Genomic DNA, 16,532 nt, shown 5'->3' with positions numbered 1-16,532 from the left:
TTTAGTCATGCTGCCCCCATGACCCGGAAACCTGTCTGTGGACAAACGCTGGCTCTCTCGGCCTGAAAAGTGAGATGAGCATTGCAACCCCATAGTTGCTTTTGACTGGACTTAACTGTCCAGGGGTCCTTTATCTTTTACCTGTGGGTCCTCTAATCCAACTCCCTGCAAAGTCAGATGGCTTTATCTTACACATACAATTTTTTTTGGCAGCATCTACATGACACTGTTGTCATTAAAGTGCCACTTTGTATTTTCTCCCATTTTCTCCTTTCAGGATGTAAATCAATAATGATGCCTCCAGACAACCTGTTTATGGAGCATTCATTCTGATTGGTTTGTAGGGAGATAAACTGACATTTCATTTTATTTCATTTCACTTTTAAATTGTATACCGCCTTTCTACATTACTATATGCAAGGTGGTTTATAAGCTGAATAAACAAGTTCACACACGTAATAACAATCTGATCCATTACAAAAAAAGTCACAATAGCTTTAAAATAAACAATTTATTTATTTATATTATTTTGTTTATTGAATTTATATACTGCCCTATACCCAGGGGTCTCAGGGCGGTTCACAGAATAAAACCAAGATATAAAACCACAAAATACATAATAAAAATAAAAACAACAACCCAATAGCCACCCCCACGAAAACACATTTTAAAAGGGCATAGTTTTAAATTTATATCAAATAAAGCAACATTCAATAATACATTAGAATATAATAGTAAACAGTAAAATTAAATATCGGCAAATAATTAAACAGTTTACACTTATCAGTGACAATAAAGAATTACTAAACTATAATCAATAAAAATAACAGCAAGTCACAGTGCATAAAATAACACAAAGCATACAAAACCATGTAAATGGATCAAATTCAGAAACAAGGGCACACAACTTACAAAATTATTATTTTTTATGTCCCTGTACTCCTCTCTTCCCAGCTGTTTCTGCTGTTCTCAAAGTAATGGCATGAGAAAGGTTCCTAGGCCTGGAGGGTGTGGCAAGGCAGGTGGAAAAAGCCATTGCCTAATGAGCAGCAGAAAGTCTCTCTCCCCTCACAGTTCTTCTTCTTCCGGAGCAGCTCCTTCAGGGCTGGAGGGCAAGTGTTAGCCTAAACTTTCCAGTGATTTTGAGGGGATGGGGCTACAAAGGAGGAGGCGGAGGAGAAAGTAAAGTCTGTTGTGTAAGTGGAATGGCAACATTGGCTCTGTGTTGGAAGTTTCATTGTGAGGCATTATCAGTATGCTAATGACACCTGCTTCTTTTTCTCTTTTTCATTAAATACAGATGAAGCTGTGGAAATTCTGAATTGTCTGTGATCAGCATGGAGACCAGAAAACAGAAGCTCAATCCAGACCAGATAAGGTAGAGGTTCTGTGGGTTGGTGGTTCATCTAGTATTCAACCTGTTTTTGGATGACTTTGCACACAGCCTGTTACCTTCAGCCTTATCTACAGAAACTAGTGGGTTTTTCTGCAGCATAAAATATCTTTCAGAGGTCTGCATACAACAGGTCCTTTTAGATAGAGATAGCCTAGTCCCAGTTATCTATGCCGTGGTGAATCTTGTTCAGATTATTACAATGTGTTGCACTTGGGACAACATGCTGTACTTAGGACTGTTGCTAAGGACCTTTTATTAACTACAATTTGTGCAAAACACAGTAGCAAGTATACAGGGCATATCTCACCTGTTCTCAGGTCAGGGAGCTGCACTGGTTTCTGGTCCACTATTCAATAAGCAAAGTAACCGTATACAAAAAACTGTTGCCAGGTTAGTCCCAGAAAACCGCGAAGAGATAAAATAGCTAAGGTGACACCTTTCAAGGGACCAATTTTCTGCATCTGTAATGGCATATAAATTGAACTAGCGTTACATCAGTGAAAGTTGACCCACTGAAAGAGATGTGTGGTATTATCTGAATTTCTAGCTTGGCTCATCACCTCTACAAACCAGAATGGGAAAATACTCTGATTCCAAACAAATAAAATGAACAGAAGCCTAGGAAACTATCTAGTTCAGTATTGTCTGAACTGAATAGCAGTAGCTTTCCTTTATTTTAGGCAAAAGCCTTTCCCAGCCCACCCTAGAGATGCTTGGGATTGAACCTGTGATCTCTGGAATATAAAGCACCCTACCAGTGAACTATAGCTGCTCCCTAAACCACTGTGAGAAACAAGACTGTAAAATGCTACTTTTCAGATGGCCTTTGAGACCTAAACCAAACGCAAAACAAAATGTCCCTTACACTTCAGCATGTCAGAATGCAGGGGGTAGATTCATAGGACCGCTTGAACTCTCATAACTCAGAGCTGCGTAGAGGGAGAAAGAATAAAATGTATTGCCTCTCATCCTTAGGGCACCAGCATGCCTGTTCATAGCAGCCGTGTGTCCGTGTGTGTCGGACTTTTAGAAAACAATGCAAGATTATCCAAATCCCCAGATAATCTGTAGAATGAATGTGGAGTCCACAGTAGGATTTCTAGATGCACAGCTGAATCCTAATATTAAAGCAGAAATCCTTTCAGTCCTGGGTAAGAGCACCATCTCCTACTAGAGTTCATTGGAAGCTGCTGTTTCAAATGGAAGGTCCAGTTCACTGAATGTGATGTAGTAAACCAGGGGCAGCCAACGTGGTGCCCTTCAGATGCTGCTCACATCAGTCCCAGTCCAATGATGAGGTGAGTTGTGGTCAGAGCTGTAGGAAGGTCAGGTGGTACCCGGTGCAGAAAATTTATTGTCACCCCCCAACATTGATTTCCCCCCCCTACAAAAATGGTTTTATGTTATTTCATATGTTCTTACAAAGGAATGTGGATTCTGGGCCTCTAATAATAAGTAGGCGACTATGGACAGATACTTAAATCTACAGGATGGATTGTGTTTTGGCTTGTGTTATTTTATTTACATTTATTGTTTATTTATTTAATAAAATTTATTTTTTTAAAACCTGAAAAGTGGTTTACCAAAACAAACACACACACAAAAAAACCACAGCAGTAAAATCAAGAAAAATCAACTGCGTGCAGAGGGTGGGGCAAAGGCAAGGCAAGGCCTAATCTTCACATAGGCCGACTTTCCAGGACCCGGGAAGCCCAGTGGAGGGTAGGGCAGTAGGGTGATTCATAAAAAACTTTTTTTAAAAAAGATGCCTGCTCCGAAGGTCTTATCTTACTAAACTAGGGATTATATAGCTATATCTGAGATTTCATGCATATCAGTTAACATCTTGACCCTGCTCCACTGAATTGAAATTTCAGCCTTCACGACATAGGAAAACGGCCAAGTAAACAGCTATTTTTGTGGAGGAGGGTCAAGATATTAACTGATATGCATGAAATTTCAGATATAGCTATATAATCCCTAGTGTAGTAAGATAAGACCTTCGGAGCAGGCATTTTCAAAAAAAAGAGTTTGTTATGAACTGTCCTAGTAGGGCAGTAATTGTTCCTTGATAATCTGTCACCCCCCTCCATGATGGCACCTGGGGCAGACCACCCCCCCCTTTCCTACGCCTCTGGTTGTAGTTCAGCAACATCTGGAAGGCACCATGTCAGCCAGCCCTGTAGTAAACAGTAGCATAAAGTGCATACATGGGAGATGACAATTAGGCTCTAAATCTTTTAAGATTCCAGACTAAACCTAAGGCATTGAAAGTATGTTCATTAAACATTTCAAGTGATTCATATGTTGTTTGCCAACTGCTTGCCTGGAGACTGTTCCATCCATCTGTAAAAGTGATTCTGTGAGAAAGAAAGAAAATTGCATTCATGCAGAAACACACGGGATGCAACGATTCCATTAATATGCAATGTATATACCATCCTGTGTTTGGTAAGGGTGAAAGCTGTTTGCTGAGGGTTTTTTTTAGGGGGGGTGGTGGTTGCATATAAAAAATGCAGAAGGCAAGTTGTGTGCTCCATTGTTCCACAGTCTCACACGGAAGCCTTAGCTTTGTCCTAAGCAAAATACTGGAGTGCACATTCCATAGCTCTGCATCAGAGCTAATGGATAATATTCAGACATCTTACTTTTTTTATGTGTGTGTTATGTTTTTATTGTAGTCCCCTCCAGATGTTGTCATCCCTGACGATTGGCCATACTGGCTATGGCTGATGAAAACAAGAACATCTGGAAAGCACCCTATTGGTTACTCCAGTATTAGAAGGTTCAAACTGAAGCGTCTCACTCATATCCCTAATCCTCTTTCTTGCCCTTTCTTGATGTACTAACAATCTTGCTAATCTGTCCAGGTACACACTGAGCCAGGCAGAAAAGTCTGTTCTTTTGTGGGGCCTTTCTGTCTGCCTCACTAGCTCCACACATATGAAACAGGAAAAAGAATTTTTCATGGGTACATCAAGGTGTTCATATTTAGTATGTCAAAAAGAAGGCTTGGCCAGCATTTTACTCCCTGGAATTTTTGAGATGGGGTTACACACATCATATATAAAAATGTTTTTACAGGAGTGAGCACTCAGTCATAGGACCTCCCACCTGTGCTCTGAATGGTTTAGTGCTGCCTTTGACAACCTGGTGGTTTGGACTACAACTCTCATCAGCCACAGCCTACACAGCTGGAGCTGATGGGAGCTGTAGTACAAAAGAGCTGAAGGCCACCAGGTAAGCAAAGAGTGGTACAATACAATCAAGAAGACTATGTGCTATTTGTTCACATATGCAAAAAACAAAAAAAGTCACTTCTTACTGAAGGCACTGTGAAGAGGTGGTTAAAGTTAGTGGTTTACTAAAGTGAAAGAACAACAAGAAGAGCAGAGACCCAGTTGCAATGTTTGAATTGTCTGGCAGGGCTAGAAATGGCGTACATGTGTGCGTGCATACACAGGCCCTGAGTAAACGTAAAGCTCTGAGCAAGCACTATACAGCCCACTGACCAGTGAAATGCAATCAGCACTGGAGCAAAAAGCATTCATTATTTAACCATGTATAATGACACTATGCTGCTACATAGCAAGGAATTAAGTATATATTCTGGAGTATTTGGCTAGGGTACCTGGAACAAGAGTATTTAAATATATACATTTCAACCAGATAATATATATCTTACTCTTATAAAAGGATGCTAGCTGGCACTACGTTAAGATGTGTGTTTCAAGTTGAATAGCAGTCTGGTTACCACAATTTGTTACGGACTAGAAGGACCTTTGGTCTGATCCGGCAAGTGTCTTCTATGTTCTTAGAACATGTAAAGCTCTCCATTCCCAGACCTATATTGGAGCCAGGATTATATGTGTCCTTTTCACTTGTATCTGGCCTCAAATGTTGCCCCGCAGAAGACCTATTGTAGCATGATGAGCAAAGGTGGCTACTGAATGAGCTTTTGGTTGGAAGAGTTCAGGAAAAAACCATCTAAATGATACATTATGCATTGTGTATTTTATAGATGCGTACAATGAATATTTTAAAATCCATAGTATCCAGGCATTTGGGCATGGATGAACACACACAGGGCTCCTGTGCTGAATCATTCATGGAGCTTTTTCTATTGTTGACCCATAAGTTCCATAGAGTTGCACCCACTGCACTGAAGGCACTTGTGTTTCTGGTCTTGAGGGACCACTCACAGTCCTCTCCCTAATTCAGGGATTGATCTGGGGCATATGAGTGAGGTGTTCCTTAAGGTATCCAGGGCTTAAGATATTATGGACTAGTACAAAAACTTAGAACCTAGTCTGGTAGCAGATGGGAAGGTCTTTTAACACTGATGTAATGTGTTGGAGGCAATCTGTTACCATCACCGGTCTAGTTGCAGTGTTCTGCACTAGCTAAAGCTCTGGACCATACCCAAGGACAGCCCAACAAAGAACACATTGCAGTAATCCAGTTGAGGTTATTGATGCATAGACTACAATGGTCAGGTTGTCCTCGTGTCCTACTTTATAGGGGATACTTCTCTGTTTGAAAAGCTCCTCTGCTTGAAGATCTGTCCATGCCAAGTCTTAAGGAACTATAAAAACAGTGAGGAATAAGGGCCTAGAAGTTGCACATCAACAGTTAGCACCTAAACACCAGACTGAGTAGATTTACAGATCAGCTGATCACTGTCTTGCCCAGTATGCAGTGAATTATATTTCTGTTTTAATTAGAGTATTTCTCCTTCAATTTGCTGCTATGCACAAACATCAGCATATGCAAATCTGAATCCACTTTTGCCCTATTTTTATTTTTATTTTGTATTGTATTTTCCTTTTTTGGGTGATGTGTTAATGGTCACACTATTTTGGGCTCCTGGACTTGGCTACCTCAACCAGTCATCTTATCCTTAGTAATATCATGTACAAAACAAATATTCTATTAGTGAACCATGCAGCATTGCATAGGACAGATCTGCAGAGAGAAACTTGCCTGGTGGTCTATGGCAAATAAGTATTGCTGAGCTTGGAAGATTTTGTTAATTAAAGAGAATTTTTTTTAATTTTGATGTAAGGCCACCAATGCAGGGGCATTTCAAATTTTAGCGGCATCCTGTGCAAGGCCAAAATTCTGTTCTGCATGTGCACTATGTCATAGTTGTGATGCTCTGCAGCTTGTCCTTTGGCTTGGTGCCCAGCATGGGGGGAACCTGTTGTGTTGCCCAAAATCTACCTCTGACCAAAGCACCACAGTTCATATATGATTATAGTAGGTCTGCATTGGCAGTAAAACTAGATAATATTTTAGTAAGCTGGTAACTTTTATAGGCCTATTCACAATGTTAGCATTGGTAGATTTTGTATGATATGCACTTAATTTATTTTAATGGATTTCACAATATTGGCTATAATCTGACACTAGTTGATGTTGCAGGGGGTATGGGGTTGACTCTCCTTACATCATGGGGCGGTGCCCAAAGTCTGCAGCCTTTAAAGAGACTGTGGATCCAGAGGTGCATGACAACTGCCACTAAGTTGCAAATAACCCCTTAGAATCATAGGATCGTAGAGTTGGAAGGGACCCCAAGGGTCATCTACTCCAACCCCTTGCAATGCAGGAATCTCAACTAAAGCATCCTTGACAGATGGCCATCAACCTCAGCTTAAAACCTCCAAGAAAAGAGATTCCACAGCCTCCCCAAAGAGACCATTCCATTGTCAAACAGTCCTTACTGTTAGAAAGCCTTTCCTGCTGTTTTGTTGGAATCTCATTTCTTGTAACTTGAAGCCATTGGTTTGAGTCCTACCCTCCAGAGCAGGGGAAAACAAACTTGTTCCCTCTTCCATAGGACAGCCCTTGAGATACGTGAAGATGGCTATCATATCTCCTCTCAGTCTCCTCTTTTCCAGGCTAAACATACCAAGCTCCTTCAATCATTCCTCATAAAGCTTGGTTTCTTGGAGGAAATGGATTATCTAGTCTCATTCCATTCTGATTTCAGGCTTGGGTTTGTGACAGAAACAGGTCCTAACTGAGGACCTTATGTGGAAGAAAGACTGTGACTCTATTGATTTTCCTAGTTCTCTCTGAAGATTTAGATATGGTTGACCATGGTATCTTACTGGACAGACTCTGGAGGTTGGGAGTTGGGAGCACAGCCTACCTCTAGGATCTGTTCTAGAAAGTGGCACAGCAAGTGATTAAATGCTGAGGCAAATGCATTAAAAATATAGCATCAGACTGTGGCCTGGCTTTGTTGGATGCGGCCAGAGGAAGCTACAAGCTTTTGCTATTTTAACTGGCAAAGCTTTGCCAGTTCTAATTGTGCTGCTCCTTCTGTAATCAAGACCCTATATGCTAAAAAGAACCAGGGCACTTATGGGTGAGCCTTCTCTTTGGGCAGACAGTCCTAATTACTTAGTATGTTCTGGTTGTTCCCAAACACACTGTGCCTTCTGGGCCGTTATATGGCAATATTATCTGTTTATCTATGACTGTAGGCTGGTTCACACTTGGTGACTCAGGAATGATGAATGTGTGACCCAGCTCAGTTGTAAAACATTGTACTTGAGGCAAAATGATTCTTTCTGTTGCTTTTGTTCTAAGATGGCTGATTCATTCATTCTCTCTTTCACACACAAACACACACACATCACACAATACTGCAGCCATCTGGACATGAATGAGTAAATCAGACTCTAAAGACCTGATTTGTAGTAGTTTATTCAGTGGTGCCCACCATTTTCCTAAAACAAGCTTACTTTCCTACATAGCCCACTATTTGGGGGAAACAGCAGGCTAAAACAGCATTTCCCAAACTTGGGTCTCCACCTGTTTTTGGACTGCAGTTCCCATCAACCCTGACTACTGATCCTGCTAGCTAGAACAGGACCCTGTGCTGGAATGGATAGCCCACAATTTGATAAATGCCTGGTGCAACGCTAGTAAGAATAGTCCTAGTGAAAAACCCTAACCCTGAACAAACTGTATGTCCACACATCTCATTAGTTTTCCATGGTATATAATGTTGGGACCATGGCCTATTTATGCTTCCTGGCCGAGCCATTTATCCAATTATGTACACTCAGAGTACAGCCAAGTGAGCAGTTTCATCTAAATATACAGTATGCTGCATCTCCCATGTATTTCCGACATCTTTTCTTATGAACAATAGCTTTTATATCAACCAAAAACATTTGCCCGCATGTGGTCCTCCTGTTCAATGCCAATATTTGCACAGGGAGCACTATGTCAATTGTTCCATCTGCACAAGTTTTCAGCTTGCCAGATGGAACGAGCCCTTCTCTTCCCCCTGTTCTGGGAAGTCTCCCTACCCCCTGAGGAAACTGGTGCCGGGTTCGGGATGGGAAGTCCCATTGCCCCAGCATAAGTCTTTGTGTGGGCTTCCACTAGCAGGACTAGCTAGCTGATTCCTGCCCTCAGCATCACTCTCAAGAATGAAGAGAATAGGTTGACCTTGGAATATAAAGAGTACTATGAAGTTACCTACAAAATCTGTCCTCTCTTCTGCCTGTGGGAAATTGCAATGATTTATGCAGAGATTTTATTGTGGTGAGTTTTGTCCATACAACTTCAGTGGTTGCATCTCTTGGATTTCCAACTGCACTGTGTGGGAGATGAGTCAAAACAACAAATAAGTCTTCCTAGTTCTTCCTAGTTCTTCCTAGTTCACTGGCATTACTAGCAGCTTTGTTTTTCCTTTTAACCCCTTTGCTGTTATTTGCACATTTGCAGCAACTCAGAGGCATGTTGTTAGATTTTTTCAACTTGACATTAGTGCCTGTTTAAAAATGTGTACCCTTTTTGCTCAAACGGTCTCCAAACAGCTTACAACAGATTATAAACAAATACAATGCAAACAGTGTTCGAAACTCCCATTATTCTAGACACATTTTGTGACAGGGAATTTCATTGGCACGAGCCGTTTCTGAGCAGTTTCTGTCTGTGCCTGCACATGGAAGCTGCTATATAGGCAGACCAGTTGTCTGCACTAAATGTGTCTGACAGCAGCTGAGAATGTCATTGCTGTTTCCATCTTTTGCATAATGTATGTACAGAGTTTTCTGTCAGCGTCGTGTGGATAGGTTCTCTATTCATTTATTTTTGTTGGCTCTGTGGGAAATTGGGGAGCCCAGAACATGGTTGGTTGCATTTGGTTGGTTGCAGCGAATTTTGTTTATGTGTGTAAGGGGGTGGGAGTTGTTGAGTCAAATTAGCCATATCAATCTGTATACTGCCGGGGGAGTTATGCTGTTGTATTGCTGGGCTTTGTTGTATATGTAATAAAAGGAATCTGCACCAGGGTGAAGGCATCCTCTTGTCCCTGTGCTAATTTCAATTGATCGGTTAGCTTTTCTAGTCTGGCTGTTTCCCATATAGTTTGGTACCAGTGGTCTATGTTCATTCTTGACAGGTCCCTCCAATGTCTAGTTAGGACACTTCTAGCAGCTGAGAGTAGGTGGCTCATAAGTTCTTTATAATGTGTGTGTGTGCATTGTTGTCTTGAAACACTGGTTTAGGCCAGAGTTTAGACCATTGGGTTTGTGGGGTCTTGGAGTAGTATTTTGTATATTGTTGATGCTAACCTCTTACTATGTCCCTCTGTTGTGTTGGAAGTTTTTCTAAGGTGGTTGGGGGTCTGGTGGCTGCTGCTTTTATTGCTGGATTATTTAAGAAGGCATATAGTTGGTGATATATCAGCCAGAATATTTAGATGCCCCCTAGTTTGTCTTGTATTTCTTGTGTCGGCAAGGGTTTGTCATTTTTGTAGAAGTCTGTTAGGTGCTGTAAGCCTTTGGCTTGCCATGTTTTTATTGGGAAGCTCAGGCTTCGTGATGGACTAATGGGTGGTGGCTGAGGGGATTAGTGGGAAGGGGTTTGGGGACATTTTCTCTACTTTTTCCGTCCATGGACTGTGTGAACCTGTTTAATGTTGTGGGAATTTTCCTTAGTTTGTTTTGGAGGAATGGGTGCACTTAGCTGGCGATGTAGTATAGTTCTATACTGGGAATTCCCCATCCTCCTTCTAAGGGAGCTTATTCATAGCTTTTTGTGTGAGAAGATAAATGTTTTTTCTGCCACCTAGAGTTGGGTTGGGAGAATCCAGATTGGAAGGGTTTGTTATAAGCAGGTCACTTTTGGGGAAATTATCATTTTGATCATGGCTATCTTGTCTGAGAGGTTGGTTTTGTTCCATTTATTTAAGTCTTTGTTGATTTCCTGCCCTAGGGAGTGGTATAGTTTGATGAGGTTTCTGGTTATTTGTATCCCAAGGTATTGAATTAGGAGCAGCACAGTTTATCTTTCTGGTGTCGGTGAATTCTTTTGGGATATGCAGGTGAAGGGTGTTGAAACACATAGCCTCAGATTTTGCGAAATTCACTTGTAGGCCCAACAACGTTGTGAAGATGTTGAGTTCTTTGGTTAAGGTGGTTGCTGTGTTCATGGGGTCTGGTGTTGTGACCATCAGGTTTTGTCTTTTATTCCCACTCCCTTGATGTCAGGGGCTGCTCAGAGTCAGAATGCTAAGGGTTCAAGGGTTAGGATGAATAGAAAGGGAGATAGTGGACATTCCTGTTTTGTGCCTCTTTGGATTGCTATGGTATTGGAGTCCATTCTGTTAATCCTGATTTTTGCTGATGCTTTAGAGTAAAATTGTTTAGGGATTTGTAAGTTGGGGCCAAATTTCATATTGGTTAATACCTCCAATAGGTATTTCCATTCCAAATAAGCAAAGGCTTTAAGGAAGCCCAGGGACACGAACATCAGTGGGGATTTGGTTGTTTTGCTGTGTTCAAGCAAATCCACTAATTTCCTAATTTGCAACTAGGGACAAAGCCAGGCTGGTCTGGGGTTATTAAGTTTGTGTAGGAAGTGTTTTAAATGGTTGGCCAGGCTTGATGTGAATATTTTATAGTCTTGATTTATCAGTGAGATTGGGTAGTATGATTCTACTTTGAGACTATCTTTGAATGGCTTTGGGATAGAGACTGTTTTGGAGGACATGCAAGTTTTACGGATGGGGGCCCCTTTATGATGTTGTTAAACATGCGGATCATGTAGAGCATCAGGATTTCTTTGAATTTCTTGTGGAATTCTGTTGTAAAGCCATCTGTGCCTGGGGATTTGTGTGGCTTTAGGTTTTTGAGGACTGTCTCCATTTCCTCTGTGGTATTAGGACTCTCCCAAGAATTCTTGTTTCTCTGCAGTTAGGATGGTCATCGTGTTAGGAAATTTTTCATTTCCTGTTTGGTCAGGTTGTGGGAGGTATATAGGTTAGAGTAGAATCTAGCAAAACCTGATATTATTTCTTGGAGGAGAAGGTTACATTGCATCACCAAAAAGGATGGTAATGTATTCATGCTTGGAGTGATTTGCCTCCCTGCACCTGTTTGCTAATAGTCTGGAGTTTCCCCCTCCATATTCGTAAAAGCGTTGTTTCAAGTATAGGATGTTGATTATTGTTTTATTAATTTTTAATGTGTCAATCTCCCTTCTTTTTTGTTCTATGAGGTTTTTGGGTTTTTTTGCTCCTGTTTGTTTGTAGCATGTTGAGAGGGCCGTGATACCCTGTTCTAGCTTGCTAATTACTGAGGTTTGTTTGTTTTGTAAGGGATGCCTTTTCTTTTATATAGGCTCCTCTGGCAACTGCTTTCATTGCATCCCAGAGGGGGCTTGTTACGCTGGCTACACTATTGTTTTGGGAGACTCTCTCGTTACTTGATTTGTGGTCAGTATGGGGCTAAAGAACCATGATGGGGTGGTTTGTATTTCCTCCCCTATTTTGAGAGTAGCTTCTACTGTGGCATGGTCTGTGATTTTAACGTTTGTGATGTTTGTTGCTTCAACCAGGGGGATCAGACCTGGTGTGAGCAAAATGCTATCCAGTCTGGACATTGTGCCATGGTGCCCAGATTGGAATGTGTGGCTGGTGTTGCTTGGGTTCTTTGATCTCATATATCACATAGGTCTTCTATTTTTAAAAGCATTTTTAGTAGTCTATATGATTTTTTGATGGGGGGTGTTTCTCAGAGGAATGTTGCCCATGGGGATGTGTAGCGGATGTCTCTCAGGGAGATGTCTCTCCCATCTAAGTTGAGGTTGCCTCCTAGAATTGCTTCCCTTCAGATAAGGAAATGAAGTCTATCTGTTTTGAGTTTGGGGCATATACGGAACCAATTGTCAGTTTGTTTTTTCCATCTAGTGATCCCTTGGCAAAAACGAATCTGCCCTTTTTTGTCTTTTAATATTGTGGCTTTAAAATGTAGGTCTCTGCTGAGCACTATGGCTACCCCCCACACTTTTCCTAAGCTGGGAGCCAACTGGGTGAATGATATTTTAAACCAAGCATTTAGCTCCTCACAACTGGCCCTTTTATTGCTTTTCAGAGAAACCCTGCCATGCACAAACCTGAAACATGTATGACACAGAGAGACAAGAAAATCAAGTCTTTATTTCAATTAACATTTCTTGGCATTAGGCAGATATTAAATAACACTGGAATGCACAAGACTATTAACAGAGATGGACTGCAACAAGGTAGGACGGCCATAGCAAGTGTGTGTCAAATCACCTCACTTCACTCAAATGCCATTTTAAAAACGCTGTAGCCACAGTAAAGTGGCACTTCACTGATAAACACAGAAGGAAAAACATTCCTTTTAAATTTCATTAACACAGTAAAACGCTTGAACAATCAACAGTAAAAATGAACAAAGTGTTGCAATTGGTAATTAAACAGTGTTATTATCCACAAACAGCTAGTCATGCAGTGCCTTAATGGCAACCTTGCTATGCATAAATATCACTTAAAAAAAAAAAAGATTTGAATAATCACAGACAACTAGAAGAAATGAAGCATGGATTCTACTTGATATATTAAATATGACCTAAATATTAAAAAAATTACTTCACCATATATATATATATATTTATAGTATGTATATATATATATGAATGGAAAGACCATTAAGTAAGTGCAAGCAATTTTCCTCATAGCAGGAAACTGGTATCATGCTCTTTAAGAAAATTCTACTCAATTTATTCCACATTTTATATCCATTTTCTGGGAAGCAAATTAAAATGCCTGCCATTTGTGTTGGTCAAAAGGAGGAACACATGGCATCTCTTTCTTAGGCGCTAACTAGAAAGTCATCTGTTCATATTAACCAAGTGATGTGCAATAAACCCCTCTTTAACCTGCCATTGTAAACATACCCTTCAATTCTGTTAGATGTGTAGGGTGAAGCATAAGGGGAAGAAACAAAGGACGGGATAGTGGAAGGAGGAATTTGCATCAATGTTGGTGAGAGGAGTGAGGCTCTTTTTCACTTGGATACACAGACAATCTGGCCGTGGAATCTCATCCACTAGCCACTGAGGAATGGTTGAGAAGGCATCCATTTACGAGTAAAGCTTGAACAAGCCAGTAATTTTCTTTGCAAACTGTCCAGAGTTTAATTAGAACTGACTTGCACTGCTTGGATCACATTGTAACAACCGCACGATAGAGGGATCACTCTTGGCACCTTTAATAAACTCTTCGAGAGATAGTTTACCTTGAAGGGAAACAAGAGAAAGATACAAAATCAAATCATTTTCTCTGCCAATAAATGGCAGCCGAAAGTAACTTACAAAAATAAACTTAGCCTCTCAATTGTTGGCTTTTAATATACCTAATTAGTTGCCAGTGAGTTTAAAGATGAAATATATAATCTTGAAAAGATGAGCCAGGCAATTATTACGACAGATCTAACATTTCCCAGTTCAGGGTGCATTTAGATAGCATTGTGAACTTTGCACTCCAAATGATGGTACTAACAATACTTCTAGGTCCTCCTAATAATCCTTATTCCAAAGATCCTAGCAGGCTGTTCTTGGGATGGGCTGTGTAAGGAAATCTTGATATGATGTAGACAATAGAACAATAATCAAGAGTGTGAACCAGATAAGACTTTCACATCCATTTGCATATCCCAAACACTCCAGACAAATGCAGATATTTTTAATGGAACTGACATGAAAAGCATATTTAATCTCAGTAGTGATTCACTGCTTCCTTGAACTGACACCTTGTAGAGGTGTGAACCTGAATAAATCCAGACACCAGCTGAATCTCACTCAGACATATATGTTTTTGAAACAAATGTAGAACACCTCCCTTGCTCTTGGACTATGGCATACAAACCAGTGATGTTGATCTATTTGTAACTAAGTAGACATAAAAACCAACTACTCTAGTTTAGCTTATTTGCATGCTTGGCTATCTGCATCAATGGAAATATTTGTGCTTCAATAAATGGCTTACATTAATTCCAAATTAGAGCAGAACTACACATTATGAGAAACACAGGGCAACCTCTGAAAGTGACACCCTTGCTGCAGGCCCAGATTATTTGAATTCACTATGACTCATTGCCGTACTTTGGATTGTCCTGAATACCACCATTTGGTAGCCAAGCCCCAGACCAAAAGTCCTGTTGGATGCATTTTGGCTTGCCTGCTGATGAAATTGTGTGGTGATTGATAATATCATCATTTATCTGTTTTAGACCCCTAAGCAGTAGCAGTTGCCAGGACATTAGCTTGTTCGTCTCTGCATAGTTCCATCCTTATTTCGGACATTATGGTAGATTACAATGTTCAGCTGGTGATATAGTGTGATTCACCTAACCCTCCCATGCATTGTGGTTCACGATATATTGCCAGGTCAAAAATATTATGAAGCTTATCATGATGTGAACTTCAAACTGGTTTTCAACTATCTATCAATATATCGCCCAGCCCTAGAAGTGATAGAGTTATTTCTAGGATGATTTGGTTGAACACAGATATAACCTCCACGGACATCACGTATTGTGGAGGCCATCTTTGCTTGATCAAATCATCCTAGAAATCCCAGGGATAGAGCAGGACAGAAGTTACATAATGGAAACATGCATCTATTTCTCTCTCTTTTATAGCCTTTCAGAAGATCACAATTAAAAGTAGCAGGATCTCTGACTTAAAATTGTTATACTTAATTTCTCCCACAACTTGATGCTACTAGAGAGAGAAAGATGCACTGTGCTTACTCTAAAAAAAGCACTGGCGCCTGAAGTGTTAATGAAATGCTTGTAAAACCTTGAGGAAGCTCTCTGAGCATTCAAAGAGTACAAATACAGTGGTACCCCGCAAGACGAATGCCTCGCTAAACGAAAAACCCACAAGACGAAAAGGTTTTCCGATTTTTTAGCGGCTTCGCAAGACGAATTTCCCTATGGGCTTGCTTTGCAAGACGAAAGCCCATAGGGAAATCTCCGGGGACAGCGGGGAAGCGCAGCGCGCCTTCTCCTCTGTTCCCGGACCTGTCCTGAAGGCTTGCGGTGGGAGGAGGGCTTTCCTCCCCACCGCCAACATTCAGAACAGCATGCTGTTCTGAATGTTGGCGGTGGGGAGGAAAAACCCTCCTCCCACTGCAAGCCCCGGGAACAGAGGAGAAGCTCTGCGCGCCTTCCCCTCTGTTCCCGGACCTGTCCTGAAGGCTTGCGGTGGGAGGAGGGCTTTCCTCCCCACCGCCAACATTCAGAATGCTGTTCTGAATGTTGGCGGTGGGGAGGAAAAACCCTCCTCCCACCGCAAGCCCCGGGAACAGAGGAGAAGCGCTGCGCGCCTTCCCCTCTGTTCCCGGACCTGTCCTGAAGGCTTGCGGTGGGAGGAGGGCTTTCCTCCCCACCGCCAACATTCAGAATGCTGTTCTGAATGTTGGCGGTGGGGAGGAAAAACCCTCCTCCCACCGCAAGCCCCGGGAACAGAGGAGAAGCGCTGCGCGCCTTCCCCTCTGTTCCCGGACCTGTCCTGAAGGCTTGCGGTGGGGAGAAATGCCCTTCTCCGCACCGCCAGCCCGGCAAGCGGTTTCCATAGGAACACATTAATTGATTTTCAATGCATTCCTATGGGAAACCGTGCTTCGCAAGACAAAAAACTTGCAAGAAGAGAAAATTCGCGGAACGAATTAATTTGTCTTGCGAGGTACCACTGTACGGTACATCCAACAACTGTTACCCCACCTCTCCTAGGATAAATGTTCTTCTAAGAGTACCAGCCAGCAAAGGACTTCAGTGAAAACTGGGGAGTCAGCAAATGA

General features: G+C 41.4%; 1 protein-coding gene across 2 annotated transcripts in view; it reads right to left on the bottom strand.

Annotated features, from left to right (window-relative positions):
- Positions 1–12,840: 12,840 nt before the first annotated feature.
- HPCAL1 (hippocalcin like 1) overlaps positions 12,841–16,532 on the bottom strand; it is an 83,274-nt gene continuing 79,582 nt past the window's right edge. For both annotated transcript variants that reach the window (XM_053380982.1, XM_053380983.1), the window contains one exon: positions 12,841–13,965. In XM_053380982.1, coding sequence (XP_053236957.1) covers positions 13,868–13,965 — 98 coding nt within the window. In that variant the 3' untranslated portion in view covers positions 12,841–13,867. The remainder of the gene's footprint in view (positions 13,966–16,532) is intronic.

The sequence above is a fragment of the Podarcis raffonei genome, chromosome 3, assembly GCF_027172205.1.
Source record: "Podarcis raffonei isolate rPodRaf1 chromosome 3, rPodRaf1.pri, whole genome shotgun sequence".
NCBI classification, from domain to species: Eukaryota; Metazoa; Chordata; class Lepidosauria; order Squamata; family Lacertidae; genus Podarcis; species Podarcis raffonei.
This window is presented reverse-complemented; position numbering and strand designations above follow the sequence as displayed.